This window comes from Helianthus annuus, chromosome 9 (genome assembly GCF_002127325.2).
Source record: "Helianthus annuus cultivar XRQ/B chromosome 9, HanXRQr2.0-SUNRISE, whole genome shotgun sequence".
In the NCBI taxonomy this organism is placed as follows: Eukaryota; Viridiplantae; Streptophyta; class Magnoliopsida; order Asterales; family Asteraceae; genus Helianthus; species Helianthus annuus.
Window position 1 is genome coordinate 134,575,210 of NC_035441.2, and position 22,935 is coordinate 134,598,144.

Genomic DNA, 22,935 nt, shown 5'->3' on the forward strand with positions numbered 1-22,935 from the left:
ACAATTCTCTTCGGTTTGCCAAAAACCCTTTCGAGTCTTCCTCTTGAATAAATTTCGGGACGAAATTTCTTAAAGAAGGGGGACTGTACAGCTCCGCGTTTTCATGACTTTCCTAATTTAGAAATCGAGTCTTAAAAAATCTATTTTTAGAAGCTTGCCTCTTTCAAAATTATAATCCGTTGCATCGTCGAAAATCTTTATCCTTAATTTAATTCGTTATAATTAAGGTTATTTATTCATTGCTTAACTAATTAGATTAATTAAATTTACAATTTAAAAGTTTAATTTTTATAATAAACTAGTTAATATCGTTAACTTTTAAAGTTAGTAAATGCAAACTAACTTAGTTAGTTAATTGTAAAGTTAGTGTTTTTTTTAAATAACATAAGTTAACCTAACTAAATTAAAAACACCAGGGACTAAAGTTGTCATTGTCTTAAACCTAAATTCTCTTCTCCTTCATTACAAAAAAGAACCCTACCCTCTTTCTTTTATCAGCCGACACCACAAGAATTCCCTCCCATTCTTTCATCTTCTCTACATCTTCTTGAAGGAAACCCTAATCCACAAACTAATACACTTACACATAAATTACAACAGGTCTCTCCCATCTCTCGATCTCTTCTGCAGACACAACACAGTAAACCCCAACACCTCCACTCATCTTTTCCTCAGATGCTCACCACCGCTCCCCTGCTACCCTTCTCTTCCCTCTCGACACCTTCTTAGGTGGACAACACCGCCGGCGGCAGATGAAGATACGCCGCCGTGGTGGTAACTCTGAGCAACGAAACAGCCCCCCTCCGACCGACTCCACACATCTCGATTCCCTTTTTTTTGCGGCGAAGATCTTGAGCGGCGACGAAGAACAGAAGAGCAAAGAGGGATGTCGAAGAGAAGCTCCGGCGGAAGCAGCGCCGCTGACTTCGGCGGCGACGTGCTGTTTGCTGGATTTCCGACAAAACCCCGGTTTGGTTCGATTCGAGTCTGGTTCAGGTTCGAGTTTCTTGTTTCGAGTTTGTTTCTATTCTGGCAGTCAAGGTCAGATTCAATGTTCGGTTCCAGTTCAAGTCTCGGTTCAGTTTCTGACAAGTGATTTCCGGTGCAGGTTAGTCTTGGTTCAGGTTTTAGTGTTGAGTTACTCGGTTCAGTCTCTGGTCAGTTTCATTTTAGTCAGTTTTTGTTCGATTCGTTGCAGGCTCGGTATAGCGGTGGTGACTCCGGCTTGAGTTGTGATTCGGTTCAGTTTAGGTCTTGGTGCAACTCGGTTCGGTTCCGGCTCGGGTTGACCGGTCAAAGCTGGTCAACTGTCAGTCAAATGTCGAGTCGACACAAGTTTTAGTATAAAATAACGACTCGAATATTAACTTTAATGTTTTCATACTTACTTATTATTTTGATTTGCTACACCAAACTTGTTATAGTTTGTAATTCTTTTTACACAGAAATTTTATATTTATAAATTGGGTTATCTAATTGTTTATTGAGTTTTGACAATTTTATCGACAACTAGTATTGTCGGGACCGTCCAAAAACAGAGGAAACTCTGCCCGATTTTCGTTAAAATATGTATACATACTTTATGGTCGAATCGCTAACGAAAACGTATGGGATTCAAATAATTTTTATAAAAATATACATAAATGCATATTTATTTTGACAATACTTCTATAATACTCTCGATGGGTTTAAATTGGAACTTTTACATAAACTATGTAGAATATACATACAAATATACATATATATATATATATATTAACTAGATATACTCTAAATTTCCACTTCAATACTCCGTCATAATTCCGTTTACTCATACGCCTTCGTTTGCCTATATAGGGTGACCTCAGTGTTCCACCCTCCTAATCTCGTACACTCGTCAACACTTGGTTAATCGGAATACTTAGCAATTTTGTGAGTATACTCGCAACCCCCTTTTTATATTTATCACTTTTGGGTGTAACATGTTTACATATTAAACTACACTTAAACTTATCCTTTATGCAATGCACGAAAACAATCCTTATACATGAATACTATGTTATGATACTTGATGCTTATACGTGGACCATACTTATGTGATATGTTTTATTCATTAGCTTTCACGAGCCTCCATTTGACATGTATAGCACTATAGGAGTAACGCACTGCCCGTAAACTAGTAGTCATGTTGAATTATATCATTTTGCGTAAACAGATGGTTGACTAGAAATATTGCATGCCATGTTAGGTTGATCTTGTACAAACTAAGTTGCCATGTGGATTTGTTTTTAAAACTTTTATACTTACACTTATTCTTAAACTTGTATATTCGCCTTTGCTTTTGCATTGACGTTATTTTAAACATGTTACAGGTTGAGGATGACGACGCCTTGAACTTGAAGTAATGATGACGCTTAGATACACGCCTAGACGTCTTAAGTTAATGTACTTGTTTGCTGTAGTTTTGTATTTAACATATTGTATATCAAGTTGTTGTATTTGATTTAAACCTTTGTATTCGATTCTTAGAAATGAAATGAAATCCATTATTTAATTATTGTCACAAATAGTGTTATGAAGTCTTTTGCAATCTCGTTTTCGTCTCACTCTGATGTTTCCGCCATCGGTTGGGGTGTGACAGTTTTCCTCATTAGTTGGCACCTCGGCTTTTTCTGCCGTCTGCTTCTGATCTGCTTCTTCTTCTTTTTCACCTTCCACTTTTCCTTCCTCAGCAACCTTCTTCAAATCATCCACCAATCTTTCAACATTCTTCTTCATCCTCTCTTTATCTATCTATCTTAGACTCGCTGTCATGACATCTCTGATAATTTTATCCAGCTTTTTCACATAATCTTTATCTTTTGCGACATTTGAATAGTACTTTCCGGATATAGGGATTACTGCAAGAACGCCATTAAACACCACTTCTTTTGGATGGACAACTAGTTCACCTTTGTTGTTGGCATAACATTCTCGTTTCTTGTCGTACCTTCCATAATTCTTTGCTTTTTCATATTCTTTCTCCATTTCTTCGATTCAATCCCCAACAATACATCTCTCTCTGTATGTCTTCTCTTTCATAATTTCTTCTTTTGTTTTCTCTTTCACAACAGCAACAAAAGCACTATGTTTGTTGAATCCATATTCTTTTTCTGGAAGAATTTTATCCCAGTTGATTCCTTCATGATATTGTTCTTCTTCTGGAAGAGTCAAATCCTTCATCATCTTGGATCACTACAAATGCTCTTGACTTCTCTTTCTCAGAATTGCTCACAATTTGTTTCATATTTGGTGGCTCCTCTTTGATCCTATGATAGATCGCTTTACGATAGTAATCGTCTTGAAATGGATTAGCGGTTTTCTCAACAACAGCGTTTCTGCATTCTCTTTTAAAATGACCCTTTTGCTTGCATTTGAAGCAGGTCACTTTTGATTTGTCGAAGCCCAGTTTTGTTGATGGTCCACCGAGTGTTTGTCTACCAGTAATTTCCATGAACCGCTGAGCTCTTCAAGTGCAGCTAGCCAAGCACCATCTCCGATCAATGAGTTCCATCTCTTCTGGATCTATCTGGTCGTCATCTTCCTTTGTTAGATCAGAATTTCCAATTTTCCCAGCCACCAGACTTTCGTATGATTCCAGAATCGATGCCAGAAAACTCATTTGCTGTTTAGCAGCATTCATGCTCATTGCTGGATAATTTCCAGCTTTAATGCAATGTTGCAGAGAATTTTTTAGATTCTTCAGAGTTTGATGTTGTTGACGATGAATGATATTCTGGATCGTAGCTTGATGAGTTTTTCTGTGAGTCTTTCGTCTTTTCCACACTGTATACAGTCTTTGGTGATTCACTGACTTTCACCGAGGGTACACTGCCCTTGTAGTAAAGACCGACATTCTGCTGATAGGAAGAACTACTCATCTTGCTTTGCTTTTGCAGCTCAAGCTCATGACTTTCTATCTTTTCTATCAATGCATCAAGAGTAATTGTATCATACAACACATTATTTTTCAAAATAAACACAAACGTTTGCCACTAATCAGCTCGTGGTAACACTTCAATGATTTTATCAATGATTTCTTCACGGGTTTTTATAATTCCAAACCTATCGAGTTCAATTTTAAGGTGACAAAATCTTTCAATCATTTGTCTTACAGATTCACCTTTTATACCGTCAAACAAATCAAATTCTTTTTTAAGTAAAACAATTTTGTTCTTTTGATTTGTTTCCCACCCTCGGCTTTTACCTGTAAAGCTTCCCACACTGATTTAGATGAGCCATCGTGATTAAGCAGTGCGAAGATATCATCTCTAATTGACTGTTGGATTAAAGCAATCATTCGTTGTTTATACGAAAAAATCTTTATCGTCAACTGATAGGCTTTTAAGTGGAATTTCTTCGTTTTTATCATCAACTGGCCTACTATAACCGAATTCTATACAAAACCAGCTTTCGTGCGCATAAGCTTTGGCCCAGTTAATGAATCGTTCTTTCCACCACGTATAATCTTCAATACTGTCAAGTTTTGGTGGTATCGAATTAGTTCCGTAAAAATTATCATGATTAATGTTTTCAGTTATTGCTTTCGAAATGCTTTTTGGTGTGACAGTTGATGTTTCGGAAGAGTCTAAAGTGTAGGCCTTGTAGAACGTGTTGTAGAACTCTTCAGCCATGATGTTTGATTCCTTGTTTTTCTCCTTCGCTTATCGCACTTTGAATTTGCACCTCGTTTATCGCCTGCAAACAAAACAAATAAACGATCAGTTTAAACGAACAGTCAAATGGATCGGATAAATAACCGATCGTGTGGGGTCAACGTCAGTCGATCGGATGGCTTTGACTTTTTTACTTAAAACCAAACTCAAATCACTTGATATATATTGGGCGGATCAGCTTTAATGGACTGCAACTACAAAACAAATCACATGGGCCGCTGAACTATTAATTGATCAGATGGATTATGAATAATGGATCGAACAAAGATCCGAACGGATCACTATCCGCTTGAATGTAATGGATCGGATGAAGAACCGAGTGGATCACTATCCGCTTGTCAAGTTAAGTGATATTACGTCGTCTTGATAGTCGTTCGGTCGAATGACCGTCCGAGTGAAGTTAATTAGCTTTATGTCATCCGACCGAACGACTCTTTTTCTTGATCGGATGATAATCCAAGAGCTTCAATGACACTTTATTAAATGGACTTATGTCCGGTTGGTCATCCGAATGGATGGCCATCCGAATGGATGGCCATCTGGATGAACAATATGAACAGCGACAGCAGCGAACACCATGTATTTTCAGTTCAAAAAATTTTGATTTCTCTTAAAATACTTGGAGTTTTGATCTGAAAATTTGTAGGCTTGTAAAAAAAAGATTTTCGCACAATATATCAAAAAATAAGCCAATTTTAACAGTGAAATCCTTGTTAATTTTGCATTTTTGTGTCAAAAAGTGAAGAAAATGAGTAGAGGAAAAAATTTCACAAATCTGATGTGAAAATGAATCTGAAACTGATGAAATCACGTCGATTCTTGTGAATTTGATCTGTGCAATCGAGCTCCTGCTCTAATACCACTTGTGAATGCGTTGTAGGACCGTAAACAATTCCCGAACGATTGCGTAACGACACGTGCGACGTGCGGAATCCGTGCACGTGAGTGGACCGAACACAAGAACGTATATAATCTGTGATTCTATAAAATATATGACAGAATACAAGCACCGTGAATCACCTTTGCTACTTTCTCTCTCTAGTTTCTCTCTCTAACCTTCAAAGCTCCAAAGTTGCAAAATGGCAAAAGTCTCTAATGTCTAACATAAGGTCACTATTAATAGGCAAAGGCTTAAAGGAAGTCCTCTTTAATTACAAGTTTGCCACCTTGCCTTTTTTCCCTATATTTTACATTATAAAACCATGACTTCTGCTACGAACTAGATTGATGGAGACGATAGACATAAATGCACTCACAAGACAAGATCGATTTTATTGATGTGATTCGTTACTGAGTCACCTTCCATCATCCTAGTATTCACAAGCTCTCGAATAAGATAAACCTTCTTTGTTGTAGAAGGCTTCTCATACATGTTAGATAATGCTTCCATCATACCTTTAGCTGAGGTCTCCTTCTGGATGATATAGGCAACATTCTCTGATAGAGAAAGGGTTATCACTGCTCTAGCTTTCTTATCCGGTTTCACCCAATCTGTTTGTGACACACCTTCTAACTTCTCACCCTTACTCAAGCATTGCATTTAAGTTTTTCTGATAAAGTAGTGCTTCAATATGCATCTTCCACCAACCAAATTTATTCCTATCAAACTTCTCTATTACAACTTTTCCGTCTACAGCCATAGCAATGACTAAATGAAACACTGGTTTTGGATCTCTTTAGACAAACACAACAAATCAACCTATTCAATACGCAACGGAATAACGAACTAAATAATTAAAACTGAAACGATAAAACCTGGCAAACGTGGTTGGCACTGGTTCTATGTTTCTATCGTCGGTCTATGATTCAACCAATATGTTCTTCTACAAAATAGATCTCCGATTTTGGTTGATTCGGGATTGGTTGTTAAAGCTTTCAAAAAAACAGAACCCAAAACTCCTTCTGCAACGGTGGCAGAAACCCTAAGGGCGGTAATGATGGAAACCTAGCAGCTTTGGGGTGGTAGCGGCGGTTGACTGGGTGGCTAGCGACGAAAGAACTGAATGTGGCAGTTCTCGTGTGACCCCCAGGGGCGGACCTGGCTAGTAACTAGCCGTAGCACGGGCTACGGCTCAACTTTGTACCAGTAGTGTAATTTTTTTTCTATTTTTATACAAAGGACACCCCTAAACAACTACGATGACACCCCTAAAAAAATGTAAGCCCAAATTGAAGTTGTAAATAATAAGCCCCAATCAGTTAATATAGCCCAACCAATTATTATTAAAGCCCAGTTATGAAGAGTAAGCATTCAATAATGAAGATTGTAAATAATAAGTCCAACCAATTGTTATTAAAGCCAAGGTTTTGGACATGCATATCGACATCATTTTGAAGTTGACATTTTTAATGAGGTTTTGGACATTCAAATTCAAGAATTATAAAATCGATTTAGTGAGGTAACAACTAGTTTGATAAAAAAATATGTCAGGTTTAAATCCTTGTAACGGTTTTTCTAAGTTTGACCCATTGAAGATATTGGCGTTTGCTGAGATGTACCCGGATGATTTTACTTCACAAGAAATAGGGACTCTTTTGGGTGATATTAAGTCATTTCGTCACACTATAAGCGATGATGATAAATTTGCAAACTTGAATGGAATAAGTGATCTTGCGCGTGTTATGGTTGAAACGGGAATGCATAGTTTTTGTCCTTTAGTTTATCGGGTAGTGAAGCTAGCTTTGCTTTTACCGGTTGCAACCGCAACCGTTGAAAGATGTTTTTCAAAATTGAAGCTTGTCAAGACGGATTTACGCAATCGAATGGACCTAGAATTTTTTAACAAAGCTATGGTTTGTGTGGTCTAAAAAGATTTTTTACATTAAGCAAAAGATGACGATGTGGTGGAACGATTTCAAGCTATAAAAAAAAGAAGAGGACAAATCTTTTAGTTATTTCTTTTACTTTATTTATTTATTGTCGTTTTTTTAATATTGTATGATTGCACGTTGAAAATTTTTTTTAGATACCCCTGAATTAATGTTCTAGTTTCGCCACTGGTGACCTCGATCAAAAGCCAAAACTTTGATACTAGTTGTTAGGATCGAACACACACGAAACTGAATACACACACACATACATGAAAGCACTAAATGAACACGGATATTTAAAGTGGTTCTGTCAGTTGACCTACGTTCACTGTGCTGCAACTAGGGTTTGTTTATTATCTGGGTGCTACAAGGAATTACAAGTACAAATCAATCTTTATATAGACAGAGACTAATCTAAGGTCAGGAAACTTAATCCCCATGTTAGGCCTAATTAGGGCCAACTAAATTAAAACCCTAATTTAATTGCCAAATAAAATATGTGGGCCGACCCAAGGCTAGGGTCGGCCGCCCTCCCTAGATTAGGCCTCCACACTAATCCGACCAACAGAGCATTCATATGGTTGCAAATATTAAATTGGATCTTTATTTATTCTTGAGTAAAATGCAATTTTACCCCCTGGGGTTAGAGCCAATTGGCACTCTGACCCCTTCCCTGGGAAATTTCGCACTCTGACCCCCCAACTAATAGAAAACGCTGCACTCTTACCCCCTGGCACCCAACTCTGTCAAGTCAACATTTGTTTGACTGTTAATAATGTGTGAAAAGTCGTTTTTGCCCCTATCTTATTAAAATTATATAAAAAAATCAAGAATCAACCAAATTCATTACCAATATTTACAAATCCATTACATCAAGTTCATCATCATCATCAGTTCATTCTTCATTCCAATATTTACAAACCATTCCCAGATTCATCAACTCCACCACCACCTCCTTCTCCTCTTCTGACCACCGCCACCATCAACTCAGCCACCACCTCCTTCCCCTTTCTCACCACTGCCAAATAACAACTTTGTGAAAAAATAGGTCACCTGTAGAGATGAGTTGTGTTACTGTGGAATCATTGTTTCCCTTCCACACAGCCACTGCTTCTGCATTGCTCACTTCAATGCTTTCAACTGCTCCCTGTAGATATATATGGTTGGCTCATTGATGGTATCTTTCTTTTCTAAACTTTCCATGCTAGGATTTTTTTGGTTATATACATGAAATTGAACTATTATCAAAATTAAAACCATAAATGTAACCCAAATCACCACAATTGTAACCTCCACCCCTGCAATTCAAGATTTTCTAAAACCCAAATTAACCACACCCACAAATTTCGAAACCCAAATTAAACCCAAAAATTAACAAAATTAAACCCACAAATCTCACATAACTATTACCTTTCATCACCCAGCGGAACTCCTGTCACACCCAACCGCCGCGAAACCATCACCTTTCACCACCCGCATGGTGTGGCGGAACCCTAGCCATCACCGTTCACGTCGGTCGGAGATGAACAGAGGATAAAGAGGGAAGGGTTTGGTTGCGAGATTGAGAGGGGTTCAGAGGGTAGAAGAAGTTGTGGGTGTATCTGCAATCCTGTGAAATAGAGATAAGTAGAGAGAGAGGGAGAGAGACTGTGTAGAGAGAGAAAGGTGATGGAAGCGAGTGAGGCCGGAGAGGCAGAGAGTGAGGCCGTAGGCGGAGCGAATGTTGAAGATCGACTGCATTCTTCTTCTTCTTCGTTTTCAATGGAGATGGAGATTGAGATTGAGATTGAGATTGAGATTGAGATTGAGGTGTGAGAAGGTAACGATGATGATGAAATCAGGGGGGAAAGGGAAATGAAAAATAATAATAATAACAATAATAATAATAATAACAACAATAATAATAACAATAACAATAAATATGGGGTAAGATTACCACCCTTACCTATAACAGTCAAACAACCGTTGAACGTTAACAGGGGGTAAGAGTGCAGCGTTTTCCATTAGTTGGGGGTCAGAGTGCGAAATTTCCCTGGGAAGAAGTCAGAGTGCCAATTGACTCTAATCTCAGAGGATAAAATTACAGTTTACTCTTTATTCTAATTGTAATTAGCCTTAAATTCAATGATTCTTAACTTATTAAAGTTACCATCATTGTATATTTGTAGTTAAGTTTTTTATTTATTTATTTTTTTAATATAAACTTTCATTCAAAACCCCAAAACGGTCCTTAAAGCAACACTACATGATTTGTACGTTAACGTAATATGGTGATTTTGCCTTTGTCTGAACTATACAATACATATGGTTCAGTTTATAATATTTTCTTTTGTCTGAACTATACAATACATATGGTTCAGTTTATAATAATGTAATAAACAAACCGAGTTAATAATTCAATCACGGGTTCAAACATCAATATGCACTCCATTCAACCTTCATCTGGACGAACAATGCAGGAATGGCTCAGCACCAGCAATCATGACTCTGCTTCTTCGACAAACTTCCAAATGATCAAGTTTCACTGGGAATTTGAGCCGTCGCTCCCCACTGCAAGAAATCGCGAACTAGTCACCAGCGCCATTTCAGAAACTGAAGGATTTCCGTCCGTGGGTGGCTGTATTTTGGGATATTTACCCAGCAAAAAAAACATAATATCAATATTCACTTTCAGATTTATAAAGTTTATACCCTTCTCTTAAAACTACCATCCGGAAACGAGAGTTTGGAGCAGGCTGGCAAAACAAGTGAGTCGGGTCAGGTGACGGGGAATGGGCCAAATAAAAAAGGTTCAATCTGGTTCGGTTTAAAATGGGGTTCTAGCCAAAATAGGTTCAGGTCAAACAAGTTGGTTTAGAAAACAAAAATATCAAATGACTAGAACTATCTAAACGAAAAAAGAAAACGGATAACTAATGCATACATACAGACTAGATATTTCCCACAAGTCTTCTGATCGTAACAATCATAAAATGTTTTTCAACTAAACTTATAATAGTAGTTCATTAAAATTGATATGGGCTTTTGTTAGCAAACTTGTTCTATGATTTATGGTACCCATCATCTAGACAGAAATAAATAAAGAGTTGAACCTACTGAACTTGTAAGTCTTTCATTTGAAATAGTTCTTAAACATATATTATGGGGAATCAAACTCAAATGCAAAATTGATATGGATTTGCTACAAATAGTTAAGTTGCATGTGAGACATAAGATTATTAAAATCCCCGGTGTTGCCCAGATCTTCTTGATGATGAACAAAATGATAAGGAACAATAATAAACAAACTAGTACCTTTGATTTCTGAATGAACAATGATTGTAAATGTATGAGTATATCTTTACAATAGAAATCCTAACCCTATTTATACTAATCTAAAAGGTGCGATCCAATAGATATGTCTCTTCGTGAATAGGTGTGTCTCTAGATCTTGTGGATGAGAGTGATTGTAAAGAGGTGTGTCTCCTTGTCCAAGAGTCACGTCCCCTCCTTTTCTTGTGGCTGAATTCGAACGAGAGGTGTGTCCAAGGGACACAACTTTTCCTTTAGTATGGCGGTTACAAACTTCTGTCTTGTCACCTTCAGCCCCTCAACTTTATAACTACCTATCTATACTACTTTAAACTAATTACATAAACTACCCGCTACTTTTGACATACATGGATTAAGGAATTATATATCAATATTCCCCCCTAATTTCTTAATCCATGCCTTCAACATCTTCATGCTTTAGCATCTTCATTCTTCAAGAGAATGAAGTCTTCATCCTCTACTTGATCTTCTTTATTTGCACCATGATCCTTCTCCGTGACTTGATCCTTTTCACGAGCTTGTTGTAGTAGATCCTTGTAGTCTTTAAACTTCGGTTTTCTACCAGTCACTTGCTTGACTTCTTGATCTGATTCTCCAACAATTGCAACACAAACTTTGTTTTGAACATGAGCAAATTCTTTGATGTCTTGACACGTGTGAATATCACCATCTTTAACATGTGTGTCATCTTCTATGTCTTTGTTAGGTTCGTCTTTAGATGGTATATCACGAACTACTTCATGTTTCCTGTTCTTGCAATTTGATTTGTCATCTTTGACAATGTTGTTTTCTGGTGATAATCCGTTCTTGGATGATATCTCTTCGCATCCCTTGCATCCCTTGTTTGTCTCTAACTATACGCTTTCTGACTTCAACTTTTCAATTTCTATGTTCATCTTTTCTGCAAATGACGTTTCCCTTTCATGCATTTGCCTTTCAAACTGTATTTCTCTGTTTTTCATCTCAGTCTCGAACTCTTGTTTCTTTATTTCAAAATCCTGGAGTATATCAAACTTCCAAGATTCTAATTCTCTTTTCATATCACTTTCTGTTTCTGAACTTTCTTCTTCTGTAATTGCCATCAAGAGTGTTGGTTCCTCGTCCTCTTCTAACAAGTGTGATTCCTCCTGTGCTTGTTTTGCTTTCAGGCACTGAGAGGCATAATGTCCAAACTCATGGCAATTGTAACACTCCACTTCTCTCGTATCTTTCTTGAAGCGATTTTGATCTCTAGGGTTTCTATTCCTCCTATCATAACCTTCGTCCTTGTTCTTGGAATCATCACGCGAGATACTTCCGCCTCTTTCTTCTTGTCTAAACTTTTCATCACGCCACTTGCCTTGTGATGAATTGAACCTTCCTTGTCCACGGTTTCCAAAATGCCTTCCACGTCCATAGTTCTTGTCGTGTCGTGTAAACATAAGTTTCTCTTGATTGTCTACCAGGTTTTCATCCACCAGACTGGTCCTTTCTTCATAGGCTTTCAATCTTCCGATTGTTTCATCTAGCGTCGTTGTTTCTAGATCGGCGAATTGTTCAATGGTTGCAACAATTTGAACGAACCTTCTTGGTACAGAACTTAGAAGTTTCCGTACTAAAGTCGTTTGATCAAAAGTTGATCCAAGACTACTTGCCCTCGTGACAATACTATTTAGTCTTGCAGTGAATGAATCGATAGTGTCTTCCTCCTTCATTTTTAACATCTCAAACTCTGCTTTGAGTGTTTGAAGACGTGCCTTCTGCACTCGATCTGCACCGACATGTCTTGCCTTTAATGCATCCCAAATTTCTTTTGCACTCTTGCAGCTTGCAACTTGTATTATCATATCTTCCGGTAGTGCTTGATATAAGTAAGTGGTTGCCGTCATATCCTTCTTTTCATCCGCTTGCGTATTTTCCTTTAGTTCTATCATTTCCCATAATCCGTTTGCCCTAAGTATGGTTTTGATACGGATTGCCCATAGCATATAGTTTGTAGACTTTAAGATAGGACACTGAAACTGGGAGAACAAACTACTCTCTTTAATTACTACCGCATTTGACGGAGAGCCTCCTCCTGAATCCGCCATAATTTCTTGCTCAACAATATTTTTGGTTTTCTCCTAGATTTCGCGAACCGACTCCGCGTGATTCTGTCCTCTTTTGATCTTGTAATGCAAACTTCCTTGTTTTAATGATGTACCAAAAAAAACACCACTCAAATCTGATGGTATTTCTTATAATAGGTGACCACCAACTTAATTGAATAACCCACTTGGTTATTATTTTGTGACTGTAGAACTTTTACCAGCCAACCCTTGGCTTTATTTCTTTTGGTTTCATACAGAGATACCAATCAACAACCCTTCCAATTGTGAGTAAACAATTTAATAATCAAATAATGTAATTTTCCTTATCCCTTTTGAAAAAGTCAAACTTGGATTGCAATTGACTTTCAAAAACAAAACTCTTGTTCACGCCTCCTTTGTGATACACCACATCGGAACCAATTTTGATTTCGTTTCTGATTTCGAACTTCGGAACTAACCGGATTCGGATTTCAATTTCTGCTAATTGAGAACACTGATTCGAATTTCAATTTTCGCTAATTGAGAACGTACCTTCGATTAGAATATCAATTTCCGCTAATTGAGAACGTGTTTGCGATTCGAGCCTTTGGCTCTGATACCACTATTGCCCAGATCTTCTTGATGATGAACAAAATGATAAAGAACAATAATAAACAAACTAGTACCTTTGATTTCTGAATGAACAATGATTGTAAATGTATGAGTATATCTTTACAATAGAAATCCTAACCCTATTTATACTAATCTAAAAGGTGCGATCCAATAGATATGTCTCTTCGTGAATAGGTGTGTCTCTAGATCTTGTGGATGAGAGTGATTGTGAAGAAGTGTGTCTCCTTGTCCAAGAGTCACGTCCCCTCCTTTTCTTATTCGAACAAGAGGTGTGTCCAAGGGACACATCGTTTCCTTTAGTATGGCGGTTACAAACTTCTGTCTTGTCACCTTCAGCCCCTCAACTTTATAACTACCTATCTATACTACTTTAAACTAATTACATAAACTACCCGCTACTTTTGACATACATGGATTAAGGAATTATATATCAATACCCGGAACGATTGGAGGAAGACAGCCAGTGGCGGAGCCACACTTTGAACAATGGTGTCGTCCGATACCATTGAATTTTGTGTAGCAAATCTACTACTTCTAATAAAACAAAATAATCTTTAGCCACTTGTCATTAGCTTAAGCCAATACTTGTCATGTGGCATTTGATTAATACCTCATTTTCTCAAATGACCGCCAAAACACATCCCTCATGCCTTTTTTTCTTTTCCTTCTTCTTTCTTTAACCTAATTAATGTTCACCGTTTCACACAATCAACTCTTCATCTTCACTCCAATCTTCTTCCAAGAATACCATCGGTTTCCATATAACAATGAATTATTTCACTGGATCTACATATATAGATGTTCTACGTTCTTCATCGTCTTCATCTACTTCTTCTTTTTCTTGATTCGATTTCAGAATTTCGAATATCGATCTATAAATCTGTAAGTTGTTTTTGTTAAATTCCTTCTTTAATCATTATTCATGTGTTCCTTCGTTTAATTACTGTGTTAAAACTATGTTTCTGTTGATTTAACCCTAAATCCGATTTTCATTGAAAATCTGTTGATTTTGGGGTTTTAATATTATGTTTTTGTTATAGAATAAGATGTTTATGCAAAACCCTAAAACCGATTTTCATGTATAATATTGTTTATTTCTCATTTTTATTTATTCTATCAAGTATATACGAAACCATAGATCCGATTGTTATGGAATATCTTTGTTAGGTTTTATTTGAATTGATGTCTAATAAGTTTTATTTGATTGTGATGCTTAATAAGGTTTTGATTGTGATTCAAAACCCTAAATCCGATTGGGATTGAAAGATATGTTGATTTTGGGGTTTTAATTTTATGGTTTTGTTAAAGAATAAGTTGATTATGCAAATCCCTAAAACCGATTTTGATGCAGAACATTTTTTATTTCTAATGTTTATTTATTCTATCAAGTTTATATGAAACCCTAGATCCGATTATTATGGAATATCTCTCTTAAGTTTTATTTGAATTGATGTAAAGTAAGTTTTATTTGATTGTGATGCAAAATAAGTTTGTGATTGTGATGCAAAAGCCTAAATCTGATTGTGAGGGATTGTAATGCAAAAGCCTAAATCTGTTTGTTTTTGTGAGGGATTGTGATGCAAAAGCTTAATTCTGATTGTGATGCAAAATAATTTTTATTTGATTTGATTTTGTATTCTATGAACCTCATTCGTGTATATCATTGTTACGAATTATAGTTTTTTATTTGATATGATTCTGATTATGTGTTTTCAGTCTGATTTATTGGTTATGGTTATGTTATACAAACCCTGATTCTGATTTTCATGGAAAATCTAATGATTTTGTTTTTATTTCACATGTTTATGTAATCTAGGAACCTCCGTTTATATACTGTGTTAAAACTGATGAATGATTTTTCGTGTTAATGTTGTTTTTTTGCTTAACGATTTGATATTGTGATCGATCATCGGATTATGAGTGTTGTGTTTGTAATTTGTTGTTAGGCTAGATAAATTTGTGGAAATTTAGAAGTGTTTGGTTGTTTTTTATTTCATTATATTGTCGAATCTTTGCTCCACCTTCCTATTGTTTTTTTTGAATATTGATTGAATATCATATGTGTTCTTGGAGTTTAATGGTTTGATCCTTGATGTTTGACAATTTAATTTCGGATCATGATAATGGTTCTGTACTATCCATCAGTTTGTTACAAAATTATTATTGTTAATTATTATTTCCTTATTTAGAGGATAGATAATAACTTGATTTTAAATTCAAAAATTTGATTTGGATGATAATATGGAAGTAAACGATTTGGAGTTAATAACATTAATTGGATTTCCTTTTTAGGTGGGTTCAATGTACCTAGACATGTTAGTTGTTTAAAATTTAAAATTTTATATATAATTTTGATTAAATTCTTCCAACATATTATAGTAATTTTAAATTTAAATTATATTTGACTTATTTTTAAATAAAGTTACCTGAAATAGAAGTTGACTACATTCATTTTTTATAATTGCTAATTATCCCCTAATTTGTAGTAACCTCTAATCAACAATTATTGGTTTCTAAATAACTAATTAGATTCAAATTATTCAACAATTATATTAAAAACATTTATTGATTGTTATTATATATGCTTTAAATCGTTAAAATAATAGATACGGAATTGACTTTTGAACTTTCAGTGTATTTTAGATGATTATGTCCCTCAAGATACTAGCATTTGTATGTTTTCAAATATCGTTTTAATTATTAGAAGTCTGTTTAAAGAATATATTAATCTTCTTAAAAAAGGTCAAAAAATGTGTTTTTAGTATTTTTGGCTGATAATTTCCTTATTTAGATGATAGATAATAACTTGATTTAAAATTAAAAATTTTGATTTGGAGGATATTATGGAAGTAAACGATTTGGAGTTAATAACAATAATTAGATTTCCTTTTTAGGTGGGTTCAATGTATCTAGAAATGTTAGTGGTTTAAAATTTTAAATTTTATATATAATTTTGATTAAATTCTTCCAACATATTATAGTAATTTTAAATTTAATTATATTTGACTTATTTTTAAATAAAGTTACCTAAAATAGAAGTTGACTATATTCATTTTTTATTATTGTTAATTATCCTAATTTTTAATAAACTCTAATCAACAATTATTGGTTTCTATATAACTAATTAGATTCAAATTATTCAACAATCATATTATAAACATTTATTGGTTGTTACCATATATGCTTTAAATCATTAAAATAATGGATGCGGAATTGACTTTTGAACTTTCAGTGTATTTTAGATGATTATGTCCCTCAAGATGCTAGCATTTGTATGTTTTCTAATATCGTTTTAATTATTAGAAGTCTGTTTTAAGATTATATTAATACTCTTAAAAAAGTCAAAAATGTGTTTTTAGTATTTTTGGCTCATAATTCCTTATTTAGAGGATAGATAATAACTTGATTTTAAATTTCAAAATTTTATTTGGAGGATAATATAGAAGTAAACGATTTGTAGTTAATAACATTAATTGAATTTCCTTTTTAGTTTGGTTCAATGTACCTATACATGTTAGTGATTAAATTCTTATTTGTGTGTTTTTAATTAGGGGAAATCTTGGTTTTTGAAATATGTTAATTCGTTTTTAGGAGTTTGTGGATCAAAGTAGTTGGATAAAAAGTCAATATGGATTCAGGCTTTCGATTCGGTTGACCCAAATCATTTTTAATTTAGTAGTATTTTCATTTGCTTGAATAAAATAATCTATGATATTTTGGCATGTTTTCAGTATTTATATTATCTGTTTGACCCACTTATAGAGAAAACATAACATGAATCACAACTTATAACCTTTGATACTATTATCTGCAATTCTTGATTTTATGGCTTTTAAACAGGTATCATTTGTCATCTAAGTGAATCTTATTTGAGTAGTAACTTGCTAACTTCATTAATTTTCCACTTCAAATACTTGGCAATTTCTATGGTTTTTTGAGGTTTGTTTGTTTTTAGTTCATGTTCTACTTTTATTTTTCCTTCTATAAATCTATAATATGCAGGGCTGTAACCGTAATGAATGAAACATTAAAGTATGCCGAATGCTTACCGACTCGGACATGCTTTGCCATGACGCAATATTGTGAAGGAACCCTTGACGCCATCAGGTGATTGTGCAATTTTGGGTGTGTCGTCGTTCCTTCACAGAATTTTGGATATGTATTTTTTTAGTTTTCTATCTTTTGAGTTTTTACTTGCAAATCCTTATTCTAATTCAAGATAATGTGAAACATTTTTGAGTTTTTCTTTGTTGTTCCTTTGTTAAAATAATCATAAACTTCATAGGTTTCATCATTTTTTTTTTAATTTTAAGAATTTTCATTGTGTTGTCTTTCATCTTTTGCAACTTTTCATTTTCTTTAACACATCCAAACATGTCTTCCATGAAATCTTTGAACAGATTATTAGGACACTGGTATCAAAAGGCGCTGGATCTGAATCTTATGCAGGTTTTCTTTTGATGAGTTAGATATTTACATGATAAAAACCATGTATTTTATGGAAACAGACTGAATTAAAACTATATTGAAGCTTTGCAAATTTTTAGGCCCTTCAAAGTTGTTCATGTTCGTCAAAGCTCCTTTTTCTTTCAATATGCCTCTCCACTTTCTTCTCAAGTGTGATTATAGATTCAATAAAAAGGTAATGTTTAATTATCGAAACATTTTTATTTGAGCATGTTGATGGCTTCAAAAGACCTAGATTATTTTAAGTACTTTTAGAATGACCAGCTTTTTTTAAATTATTAAATCGTATCGAGTTTTCTTTACTAATGGTTCCTCTTATGAGCAACTTTACTAATAAGTGATAACATATATATTGTATATATTCATACAAATCTATAACCTAGATCTTGATACTGGACGTTCATATTTATTTGTTTGTTATCTATTTTTTTTTGCCACATTTACAACTCCATCTAGAGTTTCAAGTTATAGTTGCTTTTAGAGGTTGCAAGATTAGTGGGATGGGTAATTGGTCAAAACGGGTAGTAGGTTTGGATCATATGTGATGCTGTCCTTTTACAACTCTATTTAGATTTACAGGCTACACTTGCATGTAGAGGTGGCAGGTTGGGTCACATGCTAAAACAATTAAATTTTAGTTGCTTAGGCAAAGCTTTTTAAAGGCGTTTGGAGGAAAGGATACTAGAGTTGACCAATCAAGTCAAGGTAAGACTAACAAATTTTATCAAGCTTGGATCTTTGACTACAACAACTGATCAGTTCGAAATAAAAGCAGCCTGATATTTTCTAAATGTCGTTACAATTGATCATTTTATCTTAAGGCTTCCTAATCGCTTAAATACACTAATTTGCAGTTTCTCCTATAAGTAATAAAAATTCTTCTTATTGTTGTGACCTTATAAACTCCATTTCCTTAGTCATGTCATGAACAAAATGTAACTGAAATCTGTGGTATTGTTTTGCTTGGAGTGGTCTGAACCTTTGATCATATTTGCTTTATGCAGTAGCAACTGATCTATGAAGGTCTGGAGAGGCGAAAGATCGGTTTTTTCAGCATTATTCCTATCGGCACCAAAGCTGCCAAGGTATAGACCCACATTTAAAACATTCTCAAACTTACATTGCTTCATTTATTACAAGTTAGGAGTGTTTTGTTTTAAAAAAGACCAAGTTCTTATCAAATGGATATAAAACACAACCCAAATGGGTTTGAGTGAAGAGTCAAAAAGTCATGACTCTTCAACTTTTAACATAAACAAACTGAGTCAGTTGAAATAGGGTTTGTATACTAATAGTTTTTCATCCATATTTATAAACCTTTTGTAAAATAATAATGCACAAAGTGTAATAATTAAAGAAAATATTATCACATTAATAACATGCATTTAGGAGTTTTATGCACAGTTATGATGAACCACAACTCAAATGGGGTTGAGTACTTGGTGAAAACGTTAAACAAGTCCTCTTAACACAACTTTTATTAAATAACCGGTGCAACAAAGATTATTATTATTACAATAATAGTTGTAATTAACTACCTATTTGATCCGTTTGAGATAAGAGACAAATCACATGGTTTAGCGACTCATCTTTTGCTTATTCTAGCATCTGTCAATTTAAGAAAACTAAGATTGTAAAACATATTTCATTCCTGTTCTTTGTAGGTTATCGAGAAAGTTTTGCTAGCCCTCAATGGCACATTGAGCCAAATCGCCTTCCGTGTGACAACCATGGATGTCTCGGACTTGACCATGAGAATTGAAAGGTCGTCTACTTATGACTAGGACAAGGCCGCCACAAGCAACTTTTGAAGGTTTGTAAAATGAAAATAATCAAATTATCTTTTATCCGTTATAAAAGGTTTAATGTCATCGGGAAAGGTGATTTGATGGAGGTTATACGAAGCCACTAGGTATTGTTTCTCGAATGGTTGGTCTGCTATGGTTCGTGATGTTGGTCTGGAGGATAAAGATGTTATTGATTTCCATGTTGTTGATGCTCAGATGCTAAAGTTCACTCCGTTTAAGACTGATTGTCTTTCCGGTGTTAAAAACAAGTTTTTTTGTAGAGATGTTATTTCCCGAGAACGGTAACTTGGTAATTTATACCTTACTACATAGGATGAAGAACCAACTGACCTTTTTATTGACGATTGCATTTATTCTTTATTTAGTGGTTGCCGAAAGAGTTTATGAACAGGTATTTCAAAACGAACACTTTGGACGATAACTTTACAATTCGTTTTGGAGATACATACACGTGGAATGTCAAAGTGAATAGGCTCTGGGGATCGAACTACTTCATTCAAGATTTCTCACAAATCAACAAAGAACTTCATCTCATATCAGGTGATGTAATCGTTTTTTAGTTGGTTGCGAGACGTATTTTCAACATTCTGGTTTTCCGTCCTAATGGAATATAGTCTGTTGTTCCCGAGGTTGCCAATAGTGTTGGTGTTGAAGAAGAGGAAGACACATAACAAATGGATATTAGTGAAGATTTGTTATTAGACGGCGAAAATCAAGAAATGGAAGATGACATTGTAGACGTTGAACATGATGTGCCAGTCATTGTAGCGGATCCTGTGTTGGAACCAGACTTTGTTGACATCCCACATATTCTGGTCATTGTTCATCAAGCCAACCAATACGAACTAACATGGTGTCCATCTTTTCGTTTTATAAGTTTTTCATACTCTAAATGCTTTATTTTAATATTATGTAATGCTTTGAAGTTTGTATTTTGTTTATTAGTTTTTTAATTTGTTTATTTTATCGGACTGTAATGCAGCGGTTCCCAAAGGCATTTGCAGCAAATGTAGATATGTCTGTCCTTGATGAGATGGTAGTTCAAACTGAAGACGGGTTTTCAATGACACTAGAGACCCGGCAAGAAACAACACGTTGGAAAATGCTGTAGGCTGGGTTGGAAAATGGAGCTCAGTTTTTGCTGCGATATTATAGGGATCAAAACACGTTGCGAATTCTTAATCCGAAACCCTAGGTGATGTATCTATTGACAGATAGCGTCAGAAGTAAACAACTAATATCGTTACCAAGCATGTCGTATGTGTGGTAACAGTTTTGGAACAATTATTACTATATATGTTTTGTTAACAAAAACTTAATGTGTAACGAACATTTTGTCGATGTACTTTTGGGATGTGCTCAAGTGTCTCAGAATATTAGGTTTAACAATCAAAGTTTAACGATTCTGCGTTTAAATTATTTTATGTGTTTAGTTGGTGTTTAGCCACCCGCGAAAGTCGCGGGGTCTTAGGCTAGTACAACTTATAATTGGAAATATTCGAGCGACACCATTGTTTTTTTACGAGCAACACCATTGTCTTTTTACAAACGACACCATTGTTTTGTTTTCTTCTGAAAGAATTACATAATAAACAAATTTATATTTCAAAAATTAAGCCCAGTTACTTGAATTTAATTAGTATACTTTTAAATCATTAAACGTCCATGCTTAATTTTTATTTTTTCTAATCTAGTAAGCATACTAGCCCCATGTCTAACTGGTTTTGTTTCAATTGTGTAACCTAATGAAAAAGGTTTGATGATCATTTGAATGATGTGTGCACTTGTTTTTTATAATGAAAAAGGTTTTTTTTTTTTTTTTTTTTTTTTGCAAGTTGCTATTGAAAACGTTATGAATTGTTTTCAAAACATGAAAATGCGTACAGAGCAACTATTAAATGCATTTTTTATATATTTCAAATGACTTTGTAATTTTATATGTGTTTTTATTCAATGACGTACTTTTACTGTGATATTTGTTTTTATTATGTGATTTGACCCGACTAGATCCGAACCGATCCAAAAAGTTCGACTCCGGGTTACTATAAACCAGAGTATCCATAAAAAATGACACCATAAGGAAAAATTTCTGGCTCCGCCACTGAACACAGCTCGTTCTTTGTATTTTTCAGCCCAGTTTCACCAAAAACAACCAACCCATGACAATGTATTTACAGTCTAAATTAGCTCAAATTCAAACCATTGGGTCAAGATTCCCAAGACTAGTTTTGAGTGTAAGGAGAAAAATAAGCATATAAGAGTCTCATTGTAAATTGTATTTCATGCGAAAAGGGTAAATATGAAATTTTAAGTTATTTGAATGGGTATACTTGGCCAATGAAATTTTTCGGCACGATGAAAGGGGATGGGTTTGTTTGTTTTGTAAAGCTTTAAAACAACAAAAATAATAAAGATCAAAAGCGTTATATAACAAAAAGATAAAAAAAAATATTTTGTTGAAAATATTTGTACGTTCATTTTAACTTTTAAGAATGATCATGTGACAAATTTTACTAACAGGACAATCTTGTTGAATATGGTAATTGATCAGAGAGATGAAAACAAATGAGATTCACTAATTATTTCTATCAATTTTTGTTGTGTATGAGTAAAACTACAAGACTCAAGGAATATAAATACTAGAAACAATCTAATTCTACTAGGACTCCTATTCTTACTTATACTTATCTCTAAATAATTAAACACTAATCAAATCTAATAATGAGATAATTCAAATAATAATTAAATAACTATAATTATTATTTTACTCGTTAGTCCTTTGATTTTAGATCTCCTCTAGACCGCCCCTTGAGATCGTCTGTACCTCCCTAGTTGATGTTGTAATTTTATCAAATCTTTGTAATTTACTTCCTATAAACTTAACCACAGAGACCTGGCTATGATGTTATGGCAATTTAAGATTTTGACTTTTTTGAGAATATAAGGCATCATGAAATACAATTGAAGGGAAAAACACTAGTAAAATTATACCTTGGCCATGAACAAGTGCTTGATAGTGCTATTGAGGTCATCCTTCCATAGCTGCTCTCCGTTCTCGAGTGCTATTGCATTAAGCTTTGGTGTTACCAGTGGTCCTAACGAGAAAGTACGCATATCGGGACAGGCCTCCAAGTTTAGATATTCCAAGGACGGAAATTCAAC

The 22,935-nt window shown here is 34.6% G+C and overlaps 1 protein-coding gene across 2 annotated transcripts; it reads left to right on the plus strand.

The window, feature by feature from the left end:
• Positions 1–497: 497 nt before the first annotated feature.
• Positions 498–2,533, plus strand: LOC110878787. Of its 2 annotated transcripts, XR_002558221.2 has the most exons (4): positions 498–1,108; positions 1,199–1,341; positions 1,837–1,911; positions 2,352–2,533. XR_002558221.2 is itself a non-coding variant. In XM_035977606.1 (2 exons), exons 1-2 carry the CDS (start codon positions 753–755, stop codon positions 1,227–1,229), a joined length of 387 nt encoding a protein of 128 aa, XP_035833499.1. In that variant the 5' UTR covers positions 498–752; the 3' UTR covers positions 1,230–1,476. The 2 variants fall into 2 exon arrangements, 1 of the variants encoding a protein (XP_035833499.1); XM_035977606.1 differs by lacking the exons at positions 1,837–1,911; positions 2,352–2,533 and having other exon boundaries at positions 1,199–1,476.
• Positions 2,534–22,935: the final 20,402 nt, after the last annotated feature.

Coding starts and splice junctions, on each gene's coding strand:
- LOC110878787 (XM_035977606.1), top strand. CDS start 753: ATGAAGATACGCCGCCGTGGTGGTAACTCTGAGCAACGAAACAGCCCC. Junction 1,109..1,198: donor ACAAGTGATTTCCGGTGCAG/GTTAGTCTTGGT, acceptor GATTCGTTGCAG/GCTCGGTATAGCGGTGGTGA.